The sequence below is a fragment of the Brachypodium distachyon genome, chromosome 3 (genome assembly GCF_000005505.3).
Source record: "Brachypodium distachyon strain Bd21 chromosome 3, Brachypodium_distachyon_v3.0, whole genome shotgun sequence".
In the NCBI taxonomy this organism is placed as follows: domain Eukaryota; kingdom Viridiplantae; phylum Streptophyta; class Magnoliopsida; order Poales; family Poaceae; genus Brachypodium; species Brachypodium distachyon.
Window position 1 is genome coordinate 39,630,011 of NC_016133.3, and position 16,291 is coordinate 39,646,301.

Below are 16,291 nucleotides of genomic sequence, written 5' to 3' on the forward strand. Positions count from 1 at the left end.
CCGGTGCAGCTCACGAGTGAACGCGGCGCAGCCATCATCGGCGCCCATGGGAGCATCTTCCTACTCCTCTGGGCGTTGCGCTCTGCCTCGCGCCGTCGCCAGCGCTGCAAGCGCTGGCGGAGGTCTTCCTGCTGGGCGTTTAGGACGCCTCGCGCGTCACCTGGCGTGACGGTCGGTGACGAGTCCGACTATCCCTCGGGATCCTCGCCTCCTTGCCCTACCGATGGTGAGGGTGCTCTCTGTGCCCCGAGATGCGGGGCGCGTCTCCGCATCCCGGGTTCTGTCCCCGGCCTGAACCGGCCGGGCCGCCCTCGCCTTGCGGCTGTTGGGCAGCGAGCGCGAGGAGCGCGTCCAGCTCCGCACTCCACGCCTCATGCGCCGGCGCGCCTTGCGGTGGCTCGTAGCGCACCATGACACGCGCGGCAATGATACCTTCCACCGGGATTTGGGCGGGAGGCTTCCGGTTCTCCGACCGACTGCCCTCTACCATGTCACCCGATGCCCTCGGATGTGTGGGGCGAGACTCTGTTGGCGTCGCACGCGACGTGCTGTGGTCGTGGCGCAGCTGTCGCTGCGCGTCCTAAGCCCGCAAGGGGATTCGCTGGCTGGGGCGCGCGACGTTGTGGTCGCTTGCGCGGCTGGCTCCTGCGCTAGGCGCCGCAGGCCCCCTCAGCCGGTTGTCCGCTGACGGCCGAGGAGGTTGAGGTGGCAGCTGTGATTGTTGTTGCTGCCATGGAGGGGACCCCTGGTCCCCTTGTACTTGCAACGCGCGCGCGGCGTCGTGGGATCGACTGCGCATGGCGAGGGTGTCACGCAAGTCGACCCGGGGCTCGTCTGCCTTCTTGGGCGGCATGGCAAGTTAGTCGTTGAGGATGTCATAGATGAAGAAGCCGGTGTTGAAGACGATGACGCCGGCGGTCATCCGATACTCTCTGCACGCCCCCCTACCTGGTGCGCCAGATGTCGGAGCACGGGTCTCCGGCACCAAGGATGCCGAGCACCCCCTTTTTGTAACATCCCAATTTTCCCAAACTTTGCATTATGCATTTGCACTCATCAGCATCATACCAATTATCCTCTCCATTTCCCCCCTGCCCTCTGTCGCACCAGTGGCACCCGGGGTACCACCACCGCATGATGAGTGGGCCGCCTCGCTTGCTCCCCGGAGAGGATCGCACCCCAGGCAGCACCCCGCGAGCTGCCCGGCAAGTCACCAGCACGGCAGGGCTAGCCGGGCTGCGGGGGTTGCCCTGAAGGGCAGCAAGAGAAATCCCGCCTGGGCGCTTCCCGGGAAGGTAACTTGCCGGGAAGGGGGTTCCCGGGCGCAGGTGTACGTTACAGGAGCAGGACCAATAGGGCAGGACAGCGGCGCCACGTGGCCACTCGGTGGGCTCCCTGCGTGCAGGGTTTGTCAGGACAAGGAGTGAAGCACAAGCCAGCATTAAATGCCCTGACAGAAAGGGGATTCCCCGTCCAGTCAGCCTACAGTGACTGGCCTGGTGTAAATTTTAGGCACCTAGGACCCTAGTTGCAGGGCTACCCAACCTGCATGCAAGCCAGCGCAGTAGGGCCGAGCTGCCCTAGCTCTTTGTTCGCCATTTGTCACCCATGCACCGAGGCACCTGTGGTATCCCCTTCGGTATAAAAGAAGGAACCCCGCCAGCAGTCAAAGGGTTCGGTCCAGTTCGGTTGGACGATCGGGTTTTCAGTTCACTGCTAGTAGTAGCCAGAAGTGGCAAGTAGCGCTTAGCTAGAAAGAGAGAGCCCCCGGGGACTCCCCCCGGCAACCTATAAACCCTAGTTCACTGGCTAATAAGAAACTCGGAGGCAGGACGTAGGGTTTTACACCTCAGGGTGGCCCGAACCTGGGTAAAAAGTGTTCTCGTGTTCATTGTGCTCTTACGCTTCACATTGGCCTCGCCGGCGATCGCCGGAGCGATCCCCGTCGCCCACTGCCAAACCTAAAAGGGGGTGCTCGCGCATCTCCGGTGTCTGAGCCCCATGCTACGACACCCTCTCACTCCATCTTGCGCCCACGCCGCTGCAATTCTTCGCCGGAAAAGCTTCAGGCACCGCCACTTTTCCGTCGCCGCCGGTGACCGAGAGGGTAAGAACCAACGGGGCTTGCTCCTATCTCCTCTACTCGTCAATGCGCAACTTTTGACGCGCTCCATTCTTTTTTTTGTACTCCGTAGCTCGTCGTCGTCACTCGCCGGAGTTCCACCGACGCCGCCGCCGTTCGTCGTCGTCCTAGGCATCGTCTATGTCCTCGTCTCGCCTCGCCAACCGCGTCACGACCCTCGCCTCGTCGCGCCGCCCACGCCGCCGGTCTTCCCCGAGCCCGAAGGCCACCGGAAGGCCTGTCTGCCGCCCCGCCCGAACCGTGCCGCCGCCGGAACCCTAGGCCTCACCGGAGGTGAGCCCGACGCGCCCCAGCCGTTAGATCTCGGCCAACGGCCGAGATTAGATCACTTAAAACGAAGGAGTATCCATGGATCATAGCCGTCCATCTTGTTTTAAGTGAGATCGGACAGCATCTTTTAATTAGACCCCGAACCGGTACCAGCGAATCAGAGGACGACACGTGTCATGTGATAAAATGTAATTTTATTCCCGGATGAATTAAATGGTAAAATTGCAGAAAACCCCCTGGAACTTCAAACACTCATAACTTTTGAACCGTGTGGCCAAATTTGATGATCTGCACCTTTTTGGAATCCTCATGCCATATAGAATCTTTTGGCACAGTTTATTTTCAGTTTTGGACAACTGAAACAGGACCAAGTGACAGAATGCTTAATTATGAACGTATTCACTTAAAAATTGGCTTAAAATTATTTTGGACGATTTATCCACTCTTAAAATTTCTTAGAGGCACCCTCTACCCTGTGCAGCCAGAAGAAAAATTACTTTTGAATAAAAATGAATGTATCACCAAAGTTAGAATAATCTAGCTTAAATGGGGATTAAAATTACTTTGTTTTAATGATTTCCTTTTTCCACCCCATGAACATGATCCTAACAGTTCATCACGTAGATTTAAATCACTAAACAAGTCATGTGTGACAGAAAGAAAATTTAGGTTGCATCATGCTTATGGCATCATGGCCTATTTCATTTGATTGCTTGTATGTATTGGATGGTTATTTATTTCTGCTATACGTTTTGATTGTTAGATTTTACGGAGTGCGAACCCTGTCTTGGCGACGAGTGTAAGAACAGCAACAACCTTGGACAAGGCAAGTTCATCTTGAGCATGAATCACCTATCATCGCACTTAATTTTAATCCTATATGCATTAGCGTTGTTTGTAGAATTGCATTAGGATTAAATTGTTATATTTATGCTACCTACGTTGTCCTAGTAGAGAGTAGATTTTCCTAGCCATCATAACCCCACCAATAGCCTTCGACTTAGTTACGCTTAGCCGTGCTATGTAAATATGCGTGGGAGGGAACCACTTTCACTCTGGAAATTTTGTGGGTGTAAATGTTATTTTCGAAGCATGGCTAAAATCAACCCCTAATGAACCATCCTGGGTGGGTGGCTTTGAGTATTATGGTTGTACGCGACGTCAGGTCCATTTCTATGGGGCCCGCTGAGTTGTCTCTCCGTGGATTCGGGAGCGTCCATGGTCGTCTCTCCCGTGGATTCGGGGAGCGCTTGTGTCACAAATGTGGAATGCCACCAGGGGTAACCAGAGGCTGAATTGGGTTCCTATTTAAATTTCTATATGGGCTCTAGCGAGAATAGAGTATGTTGTATGAACCTAGACCCGAGGAATTGTAATGATGTAGCCGTGTAGGTGGAGCGTGATTCTCTCGTGGTCTAGGGAATTACTTCTGAAAATCTCGTAATCGACGCCGTTGCTACTCCACCCTGAGGACAGCAAGGGATTAACCTATCAATTTCTTGTGGGGAATGTGTACAACCTCTCGAGAGTGTCAAAACTAAGTACGTAGCCGTGTCCTCGGTTATGGACGAATTATGAGGAGTTGGATATGGAAACTAAGTAAGGTCTCACTCATTCAAACTTCTGAATAAAACGAATGGTTTAAACTTGGGTTAGGAGCATTGATGTGTCTACTCAATGTCCTTAGATTTAAATATGAGCATCGGTGTGTCTATCCGATGTCCAATAGATTTATCATGCAGTAATAATTCAATTGTAGTAGGATAAAATGTTATGTTATTTGCTTCCATGCCAAAAGCCTAAACTCCACATAGCCAATAATTGCATATATTTGATAGGATCTGTTATAATCCCCGGTGAACTTGCCAATACATTCAATGTATTGTCCCTAGTGGCTGCAACCTTTAAATTGTTGCAGGGGATTCCGACGATGAGTAAGGTTACGTTGTTGGGTCACGAGCCTGCATTCCAACATGCGCTCTCTGTGGCATTGAAATAGCTCTACTTTTACTTCGCTTTCCGCTGTTGAAAAATTTATGTTATTTTTAAATGCTAATCCGAGTGGTTATGCAATGTTGTAAGTACTATAAAGTTCTGGATGATGACGTTGTAATAAAATTACTTGACCTTTGTTTCTCGATATTACATCTTGAACTGTGTCTGCTAGCGAGTCAATCTAGGGACTAGCACTATAAGTACAGAGATCGAAACTTGTACGGGGGCGGTCGCTTCACGTTTTGGTTCGGTGGAGGGCGAGGCGATCGCTGAGGCGATCGCCGGTATGACGATAGACACAAAGTGTGGACACGTGAATTACCCAGGTTCGGGCCACCCGGAGATGTAACACCCTACGTCCTGCTTTTTGTTGTATTCAAGATTGCGTATGTCGCTTACAAGGTGTCCCAGGAGTTCCCAGGGAGCTACTTGGCGATGGCTCTAACTAGGGCTCAAACTAAAACTGATCGGAACCCTTTGACCGGTGGCATCGGTCCTCCTTTTATAGACAAGGGGATGCCACAGGTGCCAATGCATGCAGCGTGACACGTCTCCTAGATGCGTGTCACAGCCACATGAAATACATTCCCACTGATCCATGCTGGACGCCATGCAGCGCCCAGTCCACTGTACAAGGTAGAAAAATGGTTCGTAGAGTAGACGCCCTAGCCTTGCTAAGCAAGTCTAGGCCTGCTGATAAGACTCCTGTTAGTGCATTAAATGCACTGCGCCCGCCATCTTGTCCTGTCTTCATTGTTCTGCTGGCCCCGTCCGCGTGCCCGAGCGTGGGTTGCTGGGGTGTTCCTTCCCGGCTAGCGCACCCGGCCAGCTGCCGGGGAGGCGTTTCTTCCACTTCCCGGGACCAGGGTTCCCGGGCACTTGTTCTATTCCGGCCCTTGGCTTTGCCTTCACCAGGAACCGTCTTCTTGAGGCAGGCTTCCCGGACTCATCGCTTCTCGGGAGGCCTTCCTGACGGGGCTTCGTCAATGGCGACCCACGCGTCCCGTATCAGTGGGACCCATGGGCCACTAGTACGACACTCAGAAATCTTCCCGCATTCTACCGAAGTTGCTCAGGCCGCCATGATTAAAGCTCGCGGGAAGAGGGATTCGTCCAAGGCATTGCCATCGGAGTACGATGTGGTTGATTACCTCATCAGCATATGGACCCGCGTCAAGCGTCTTAACGCTTTTGGGGTTGACATGCTTAATGCCGGCATCCGCGCCTTTCGAGCTCTTTGGCCGGGAGAGGAAGCACCGAGTGCCATCCCAGAGTTAGACAAGCGTCTCCTAGAGGTGGAGGACCGGCTGAGCGAGGGGCGGGAGTCGGCTGCTCATGTCAGCGCCGACGAGGCGTTGTCGTTCGTACTTTATTGGTACGACGGCATTAACCTCGACGCGTTGCAGTCCATGCGCGTCGGCTCTCCCTTCCTCTCGGATCCGGAAATAATCGCCAAGCGTCAAGAACGGGCCTACTCCTTCATTCGGTATGCCGATGTGCATTCCTTTGTGGAGGGTCCGAGATCGGACGCAGACGAAGAGGCGGCCGAGGAAGAAGAAGAGGTGGATGAAGAAATTGTGGCCGAGTCACCTCCCGCCGAGACGGATGCTCCGAGTGCCGGCACCAACGATCCTGCTACCTAAATTTGTGCCTTTTATGTCGGCAAAAACTCTGTAAAACTGTTAGATCCCCGGGATGCCGGGTGCAGATGTAAATATCGTGCAAGCATTTCTGCACGCACTGGTAAGTAGCCCCTGCATTTCTCAAACCAAACGGCATAGTGCGATAGCAATAAGCCCCGAACGGGGTGATAAAGGATGTCTTTATTTGATCATTAGGGTTCAGCGGTATCTGGTGAAAACCAGAGTACGCGTCTACAAACGACAACAACTCACACCCAGCAGTGGAGTCGATCACTTGATCGATCCGAGGTAACGGAGAAGGATCCTTAGGGCATGCGTTGTTCAGGCTGGTGTAGTCGATACACATGCGCCACACCTTGGCAGCAGTTGGGTCATCTATCTTCTTCTCGACCATGACCAAGTTAGCCAACCAGTCAGGGTGCAACACTTCCATGATAAAGCCGGCAGCTAGAAGCCGGGATATCTCTTCCGATATTATCTTCCTTCTGTCATCGGCGAAGCGTCGAAGGGGCTGCTTCACCGGTCTTGCGTCCGGCCTGACATGCAATGAGTGCTCAGCCAACTCCTCGACACACCCGGCAAGTCTTGATTTGACCATGTGAAGATGTCTCGATTCTCACAGAGGAAGCTGGTGAGCTCGCCTTCCTATTTCTCATTCAGGCCGGCACCAATGATGACGGTGCAGTCTGGGAACTCATTGTCGACCAGGATCTTCTTTTTCTCCTTGGCTGCCTGGAAAGCCACGCTCCCATGAGGGTTGGTCATAGTCGGCAGGCAAATCTGCGCTGATTGAGCTAACGCGACGACTTCTTGCAGCTTCCTCTTCTCGCCAGCGATGACCAGTGATTCGGCCAAAGCGGATCCTGCTGCCGCGCACTCCATCGAACGCTTGTAGTTGCCGGTAATGGTTATGGTACCATTTGGTCCCGGCATCTTCATCTTCAGATAGCCAATGTGGGTAGTCGCCATAAATTTGGCCAATGCCGGCCTGCCGAGCAACGCATGATACGGACTACTGAGATCCACCACCTCGAACACCAAGTTCTCGGTCCGACAGTTCTCCCTGGTGTCGAATAAGACATCAACCCAGATCTTGCCTACCGGGGCACAAGACACTCCCGGCACAATACCATTGAAGGTAGTCCGACTAGGCTCAAGCATGTTATCAGTAATGCCAAGTTTGAGCATTGTGTCTCGGTACATGATGTTTATGCTACTCCCATTATCAATGAGAACTCGAGTAAATTTGACATTGATGTTAGGCCCAATGAGCGTCGGGTCGACGTCCAGAGCATAACCACCAGGATTCGGCATGACCTTAGGGTGATCTGCCCGGTTCCAACAGAGCTCCTGTTCCGACCAGTACATGAATTTCGGTACTACCGGCATAACAGCGTTAACTTCCATCTCATGCTTGCGCTGGCTCTGCTTGTCAGTCGGCTCCGTGATAAAAATCATGTAGCTCTAGTGATGCTCCTTGTACTCGTTTCTCCCTGCATACTCCGGCATGCCTTGGTCTTCCACCTGATTGGCAGCATTGTTCGCCGGAGGGGGTCCTTGAATCTTTGCATTGGCGCTTGTGAGCGGCGGAGGAGGGGCAGCCGACTTGCCTCACCCTTCTCGGCCCGCTGCATCCAGCTGCATTGTCGGGTTGTGTGATTCGCCGGTTTGCTGGGATTGGTCGTGTGGAAACGACAATGCTGATCCAGCATCATCTCGAACGTATACATCTGCTTATTTTGTTAGGGCTTCTTCTGCTCTCTCTTCTTGGCCCACTGCTGATTTCCAGTCTTCTGACGCTGGCTAGGACCGGCATCAGGTTGATCTTGAATAGCCGCGACATGGGCTGGCCCATATCGGTAATCCGGCCAGTCGTCTTTTCTTTTATTCCCATGATGTAAATGATCATTCCTCTGGAATGCTCCGGCAGGATTGTATGTTGGCTGCTCTCTTTGCGGTTCTGCCGGCATCAGCGATGGCTGAGTCGGGTCACCCAACGCATACATGTCTGCAATCTTGATCATCTCGGACAAAGTGGCCGGCATTTCCCTTTGCGGCTTCTACCACAACATGCTGCCATGTTGGCACCCTTGGGCAAACAATGCTATTGCCTGTGACTCCACTATCCCTTCACAGGAATTGCGGAGGTTGTTCCATCTTGTCAGGTAATCTCGGTCGGTCTCATTGTCCCTTTGCTTGCACATGGACAGCTGTTGAGTGCGGTTAGGCCTCTTGTAGGTGCTGGTGAAGTTGCTGGCAAAAGCTTCCTCAAAATCTATCCGGCAATTGATGTTGCCTTCCGGCAAATTATTTAGCCAGATCCTGGCTGGCCCTACCAGCATCTGGGGTACATAACGTACAGCCCATCTGCGATTGCCGCCTGCCACATGCACTGTAGTGACATAATCTTCCAACCAATCTTCTGGCTTTGTGCTGCCGTCATACGTTCTCGTACCCCTGGGCAGCTGGAAACCCTGGGTTGGTGTCTCTCTCATGATCCGGTGAGCGAAACAACGCGGTCCCGGAGGGCCTTGCTCTTCCAGAAGCTCTGACAGATGGATTCTGTCGAGCTGATGTCGGGCATCTAGCGGCGACACTTGCCTGTTTCCCACTCGGGCTCCAAGTGGGCCGACATTTTCACGTTCTCGCCTAAGATAGCCTTCATCTCCCATGGCCGAGTATCCATCATTGTAACGTTCTTGCCAGCGATCTTCACCTCGATACAGGGGGTTGCACCCGACACCCTGCTGACCTACAGCAGTATTGGGTGCCGGACCCCGAGGTTGGCGTTTGTGACCAGCCGTGTGACGCTCTTGTGGATCTCGACGATTATTGCCGAGATGCATACCACTTTGGCCGTCATCAACTCTCCTAATCATCTGCTTCTCAGCGAAAGCCGGATCATAACGCTCTAGCCGTTTGTCTCATCCTGAGTTGACACTCTTGTCCCATCTGCCACCAGGTGAAGACGCTTGCTTGTCGGCCCGGCCGCCAGCGCCTGCGGCCGAGTGGATGATCTGAGATGCACCAGGCTTGCCGTGCAACCTCATGTATGCCTCATTTTGCTCGTTAGCCATGCGAAGCAACTCCTTCACCCGCAGCTGCTGCAATCGGAGCACCTCTCTCGTGAGATTTGGCAACTCTTGTGCTGCAGCCTCGGCTGCTTTGAGATTTTTAACAGGGTGCTATATTTCGGCTTTAGTGCCGACACATAGCTTGCCGACACAGCAGGCATCGCCCTGCCATCCCTAGCTATCACGGCATTCAGGTTTCTGCCACGACTACGAACTTCCCCAACTCGGTTAGGGTTATGCATTGCAGTAGAAGTGAGACCATGAGTTTTGTTATACTCATGGAGCGAAATCTCGAGCTCCTGCCGAGCACGAGCCACGTCAGCTTCCTGCAGCAGTTTCTGGCGCTCCTATCCAGCTCAGCCTGCAGCTGGGCGAGGTTGGCATTTAGTGCTACAGGCAAGGTCAGCCTTTCGATGGCAGCCTGTAGCGGAGTCAGCTTTGCCGGCACAGCGACGTGCCAGCTTGAGTAGCGATGTTCTCCGGCTTCTCCATCGGAGGACGCGTCGTCCTGCCGGACTTGCTTGCGAGTCCGGCGCTCTCTGCCGCGCCCTTGCCAGCATCGCCGCCATGAGCGGTCAACATGACTTCCACACGGTCCGCAGGGCAATCGACATGCCGACCACGAACCGTGCAGACGGCAGGGGGATCTTTGGCCACCACCACCTGCTCGGGATACCTGCAAGGAGTGTAAGTGGCGACGTAGACCTCGTGCGTACCGAAGTTGATGAAGCGGCCTGCGCAGGGAAGTGACGCGTTGTTAAGCAGCCTGCGTTGTTGTCGATGAAGCCCAGAGAGCCGAATCTCTAGACCAAACTGGAGACGACGCGCTCTCTGGACATGAGGAAGCTTCCCGTCCGGATGAAAACTCCAGCCAGTGCCTCTGCTGGCCCCACGATGGGCGCCAACTGTTGTGATGGTGTCACGGCAAATGCCATAAGATGGCTTGAGATGGTGCCAATGGACGGAGGAGGAACCGGAGGCGGGAAGGCGTGATGTAAACCACGCACCGAATAAGAACACACGGTGTTACCCAGGTTCGGAGCCCTCTTGTTGAGGTAAAGCTCCTACTCCTGCTTTGTTGTATTACTGGAGATATCAAGGGCTACAATGGTGCTCCTTGAGCTGTTTCTTGAGGAGGAAGAAGGAGAAGGAGAACTCCTAAGTGGCTAAGTGAGGAACCCCTTTCACAAGAGGGGTGGTGCTTCTATTTATAGGCCGAAGGTGTCACACTGACATGTGAACCAAAAGCAAACCCTAGCTACCACCGGGCTCGCCGGGTATGCCCCATGGTCCCCTCCGAATTGTCCGGGAGGGAACAACGCAGCTTTGTGCTTTTCGTACCGCCAGACGGCGCGCACTGTAGCCATGCCCCGGCCTTCGTCATCCATCCTTCTGCGGCGCATCACTATGCAGTCGCCCGGCACAGCGACGTGAGCAACGACTGCTTTTCCGTCATAAAAGGGACGCTACTTTACTTTGTGCCATGTGATCAGGATAGGACCGTTGGCGCATCCCGACGTTAGCCAAGATCAGATAGTTCGTGCTTGTCCTGCAATCACATAAGACAAGAAAGATATGCCGGCACACTTTTGGTATGCTGGTTGGTTGTTAAGTCGGCCCGACACTAGTTCCCAAAGCTGTTGCGATCCGGCAGGAAGGACAGTTTCCCAAAACTCAAACATTCTCACAGCCTAAAAGGACTAGACCAAGGAAAATGTCGAAACATTGGTATGCCGGCTGGTTGTTAAATCGGCTTAAAAATGGCGGCGTACTTGCTTACGCCGACTTTGCTTTTGCTATCCCGGCTAATACGTGTCGTCATGACCCTACGCGGGGTCAGCCCCCCCACATGAAGCCAGATCATCCTTCACAAAGAATGAACGTCGTTCACCAGTGAAGACATAAATTGACTGCCTAAACCGAAATGCAATTTATATTAGGAAATTGGATTAATATAAAACGGGAGCTAGGCTCACATGAAGAGCTCTGTTACATAAAACCCACAAGAAACAGCTCGACTGCAGTCACATAAGTCGGGAAATTTGTCTACATTCAAAACAAGTTCAACCCCACAGAGTGCAGATTTTGGAAAGGTACACTGCGGCCATCAATCCTCTTGTTGTCTTGCATCTCACCTCATGCTGAGATGCAACTGGAATGAGTCACGCCCCACTGGTTGCCGCATCCATAGCAGAACTCGTAGCGACACCTGCAAATTCAACAATCATCAAAACCAGCACCATCCTGACTAAAAACTAAAAGGAATGCAACAGGCATCAAGGAGATTGGCATCATAAATTGGTATATACCTGCAGGTAATAAGCAAGCATCCATCGATCTTCTCCACGAAGTACTGGCACTTGGGGCACCTCTTCCACTTCTTCCCCTTGGCCATCTCCAGCATCATCAGGTCCTCCTTGCCCCTGTTACCCCTGCCGAGCTTCCGGTACGCGGCGCAGTCGGCGCCGGCGTGCCACGGTGCGGCAGAACAGCCTCCTGCACACCTGGCACTCGGACTGCGTGACTTCGTCATCGTGGCCATCGGCCACCATCATTGCCGAGCAGTCCTTGAAAGGGCAGTAGACCCTCTTGGCGCCGAGCACCATGGACTCGCACAGCGCGGCGGCCCAGCGGTCGAACACCTCCCGCGGGAGCATGCCCTGGCAGAGCGCCGGGTCCAGCACGCCGGGGCACCACTCCTCGGGGCACCTGATGTCGGCGATCCTGTCCTGGATCTTGGCGCCGAGGTAGCCCGCGAGGCAGGCGCCGCAGAAGGCGTGCGCGCAGCCGCTGCTCGCCCGGTGCGCGTCCGCGGCCGGCACGGCGTCCATGCAGATCTTGCAGAACACGAGCGCCGCCGCCGTCGGCGTCGCGGCGGTGCTGGGCCGAGAGGAGGAAGACGACGAGGCACCGGCCGAGGAGGAGTCATCTATGATGACAATAGGGACTGGGCTGGTGTTCATGGCACGACTCAGTGTATCTGGGAGCGACGACGAGCGCGGGCGTGTCAACGCGGCGGCAGCCGCGATGGCGGAGGACATGATCACCTCCTGGAACTGGAGCTCGACGGCGTACTTTTCGTCGGATATCGGGAAGAGGTCGTCGTCTTGGGCGAAGTCGGCGTCGTTCCGGGCGTGGGTGAGGGCTGAGAAGTAGGATTCGTCGATGAGGCCGGTGAGGTCGGCGTTGGAAGAGCCGGCTGCCATTTCTTCCTGCGAGCCGAGGGGAGGAGCTCGACCGGCGGCTTCCCTTCCTTGAGTTGTTGCGGTGCCGTGATTATGTAGCTGCTCGATCGGCGCGGTTAATTCGAAGCCAAGAGGTCGCCTTGGTATCCGGTGATGATCAGAATTTGGAACGGCAGGTTGCAATTGATGCCTAGTACTATTCCCGACGTGCCTTCAACAGAACATTTCTCATTTTCTGTTGCCGCAAAAAAAGTGCCACGATTGCACTATAACTCCGGTGCAATTCTCGGCAAACTAAACAAAAGTTCTCCAGTTGCGCGGTGAAGCCGGTCAGGCGAGGAGGAAGTGGCAACGTGTACGGAGACGGACGACGGTCTCGCGCGACGAAAGGAAGACGTGTAGGGGTTCAACGGTTTGAACCTCATACTAGTCGGCAAATCATTTCCCAACAAATCCGGAGCAGAGTCCGTGTCATTTCCCAGCAAATCAGGAGAGTCGTTTCCCATTGGCATCGGCCAATAAAAATACGTGAGGTCTGAGATCTTTAGGCTCTGTCCATGCATGACCTAACAAGAACAAGAGACGACTCCCCTTTGCTGCGAAGCAACAGGCCAAGGCCCAACAGCTAGCCCTATCTGCAAGCCGCATCGTTAATCTCGCCTCGTCAGACAATACGAGTAGTACTACTAGGAAAACCCTCCGAAATCCCAACTAAACCCAACAAACAAACAAATCAATGGCGGATCAGGCGGCGGCGGCGGGGCAGCCGCAGCCGCTGGGGTACCTCTGCGGCATCTGCAGGGAGCTGGTGCCGGAGCTCCACCGCGGCGGCAGCTGCGCGCACGCCTTCTGCCGGGCGTGCCTGACGGGCCACGTCCGCGCCAAGATCGAGACCGGCGGCGGCGGCGCCCCCGTGCGCTGCCTCTACTGCGACGGCAAGCTCGAGGCCGAGCTGTGCCGCGCCGTCCTGCCGGGCGACCTGTTCGAGCGCTGGTGCGCCGCGCTCTGCGAGTCCTTGTTCCTCGGGGCGCGGCGGGTCTACTGCCCTTTCCCCAACTGCTCGGAGATGATGGTGGCCGACGACGAAGAAGAAGAAGAAGGCTGCAAGAAGGGCGCCGGGGAGCGCGTGACGCCGTCGGAGTGCCAGGTGTGCAGGAGGCTGTTCTGTGCGGTGTGCTGCGTGCCGTGGCACGACGGCGTGGACTGCGACGCGTACATGAAGCTCGGGAAGGGGGACAGTAGGAGAAAGGAGGACATGGTGATCCTGGAGATGGCCGAGAAGAAGAAGTGGAGGAGGTGCCCCAAGTGCCAGTTCTTCGTGTCGAAAATCGATGGCTGCTTCCACATTATCTGCAGGTAATATATCACCCTTTTGAACTCAACTTAATTGGATCTCCGGCCATCACGATCAATGCATGCTCCTCTCCGGCGTACGTCGGCGTGGGAGTTGTCCTTTTCAGCCATGGCACATCGAGGTTAAAGGTTTTGGGTTCAGATGGGGCTTGAAGAAGATGAGCATTTTCCGTGCTCCCCGGGCTTATAGAGGTAGAGCTTCACGGATAAACACAACGGGGAATATAGACAACTACGATTTGTAGTGATCACGTTGTGGCAAAAGTGGTAGTTGCTAGAGGCGGCACGTATAGGGTTTCAAATTTCGGTTTCAGAAATATTTCGACCACTGTTAAAATCACTAAAATCCAATAATGTCAATGATCCGGTCAAAGGACTGAAATTTTCACTGGGAAATTGACTAAACTCAAACCATTTTTTTAAGTTAAATTTATTTGAATTTCTATGCAAAAGTGAAATGGCTGAAATAATCTGAGCGAGGGTAAAATAATTCGGTATCTACCGAAAATGACTGAAATTCAGTGCGATGAAATTTCACTAGAATTGAACACCACTATAGTGTAGGTGAGGCAACCGCGACGAGAGTGGACAGCAATGTGGAATTGATGAGGAAGAGGTGGGCTGAAGAAGGATTGATTTGTGCATGAGCATGAATGTAGAAGGCCCTTCCATTTTCTTTAATTTAGCATACAATAAGTTTTTAAAATCTCAGATTGGGAAGGCAAAACTTTTTCTTAGCAATCATTAGTTCTAGAAGTATTTAGAGTATTATTTTTCTAGAATCATACAAGTGTTAACTTCATCGCAATAAAAAATCGCATGGCTAAATACTTGATCGTTGCATAATCAACAGGTGTGACTATGAGTTCTGTTATGGATGTGGCATTGAGTGGGGGTCGTCATGTACTTGTGAGGACGACATTGACAACGATGATGAAGATGATTCTGAAAATGAAGATAGCGATTACAATGGTTTGTGATCACTTATTTGGTAGAAGTGATATGTGAGCTCCTGGCACTTCTTCTGTAGATTCCATTGCGGCTACGTGATTATTTTCATGTATTACTTGGTGCAAGCTTGAGTAAAAGAAATGCTTTTTTTTTTAAGAATGAGACTTGGAAATTTTGACATGCTACTTATTATGTTGTCCTTTGGTCTTACCATGAATTTTATGCAACCCATGCATTATCATATCATGTTTATTTTTCAAAGAACAAGATAATTATTACTCCAAAGATAGGGGATTAAGCATCATTGGGGATTACAAAGATTGTGTTTCGCTGCACAATAAGGAGACAATGAAAACAATAGACATGCAGTAGCCCAGAAAAGCTATCATAGCCTGAGCCTGATGGCCCGGACGCTAAGATGCTTATCGGACATAGCTTGAGACTTCGGGGACACAACATGTTTATCAGCCATAGAGCCGATGACTATTCCAACAATCGAGCGGGCATCTGCATTTGAGATTGATCGCAATTGAGTGGTAAATTTTTATGAAGCATCAACGAATCCAATTTAAGACAATCCCTTCCATTAAATCTGAGGACCAACGACGGCGTTAATATCGTCTACCGCAATGCCGGTGAGTCAACATGCATGGATGAGATACTATATATCCTCAGCACCTCGCCTTGAATAGCTTTTTTTTTTTAGAGAAAGGAGCCACGCTCCCGATTTCATTGAAGAAACCGCATCGGTCCACGGTTCAGATGTTCAGCAAGATATAAAAGACACAGCTGGGAACACAGGCCCAGACTATGAACAATAAAACAAATGAAACCAATATAACGGATACAAAAGGAAACACTACAGCATCTAAAACAGCAAAAAGAAAACTTCTTCAATGCTCCAGACGTCGCAGGGACCCCCAGCCATGAGATTTATCCATCGCTTCGTTCATCACCTTCTTGAGCACCAAACAACAAGCAGCAGATCTTGCTTAACTTTAATATTCTGCAGCCCCGCCCAGAATTACATCCAATGGCAGAGAGAAAAAATCAAGTTAGCAGGATCCTTAAGTAAAATTCCTTGAAAGCAGGTGGAATTCCTAGCTTTCCAAATAGTCCAACATAAAGCAGCTACACAAATAGCAACACAGGTTCGAACAGAAATAGGAAAGCTAACTATCCATCTCTGCAACAATTGTAACAAAACCGGCCTATGTTTAATACTAAAGGTACAACTAATAGTAGTCCACACAAATCTGGCTACTGGGCAATATAGGAATAAATGCTCAATACTCTTTACTTGTCCACAGAAAACACATTCTTTGGGACCCTTCCATCCTCTGTGAATCAACACATCTCCAGTTAAGATGCTTTTTTTATGAATCAGCCACATGAAAACTTTAATTTTCAGTGGCATTTTGAGTTTCCAGAATTGCTTAAAGGGGAGTCTAATCCTATGAGTAATCAAGGCATTATAGAAAGATCTAACAGTAAAAACACCACTATTCTCCGGGACCCATCTACATCTATCCTCTTTATCATTAAGCCTTATTGCAGAGCATATATTTCTAAGATCCTGCCACATTAAGTAGTATTATTAAAATTTCTTCTAAAAGAAAGACTATGCAACCCCTTACCCAGAACCTCATGCACAGTACTTTCTTGATTCAAGGAAAT

At 52.1% G+C, this 16,291-nt stretch overlaps 1 protein-coding gene and 1 pseudogene across 1 annotated transcript; one reads left to right on the plus strand and one right to left on the minus strand.

Moving 5' to 3' along the window:
• Window positions 1–11,261: 11,261 nt before the first annotated feature.
• Window positions 11,262–12,331, minus strand: LOC100845005 (annotated as a pseudogene).
• Window positions 12,332–13,046: 715 nt separating this feature from the next.
• On the plus strand, window positions 13,047–14,743 carry LOC100822557 (probable E3 ubiquitin-protein ligase ARI10). Its single transcript, XM_003572211.2, has 2 exons — window positions 13,047–13,666; window positions 14,517–14,743. Exons 1-2 carry the CDS (start codon window positions 13,047–13,049, stop codon window positions 14,641–14,643), a joined length of 747 nt encoding a protein of 248 aa, XP_003572259.1. The 3' UTR covers window positions 14,644–14,743.
• Window positions 14,744–16,291: the final 1,548 nt, after the last annotated feature.

Excerpts from the sequence above, each read along its gene's own strand:
- LOC100822557 (XM_003572211.2), top strand. The coding sequence starts at position 13,047 with ATGGCGGATCAGGCGGCGGCGGCGGGGCAGCCGCAGCCGCTGGGGTAC. Across the intron at positions 13,667-14,516 it reads TGCTTCCACATTATCTGCAG|GTGTGACTATGAGTTCTGTT; the intron begins GTAATATATCAC and ends CATAATCAACAG.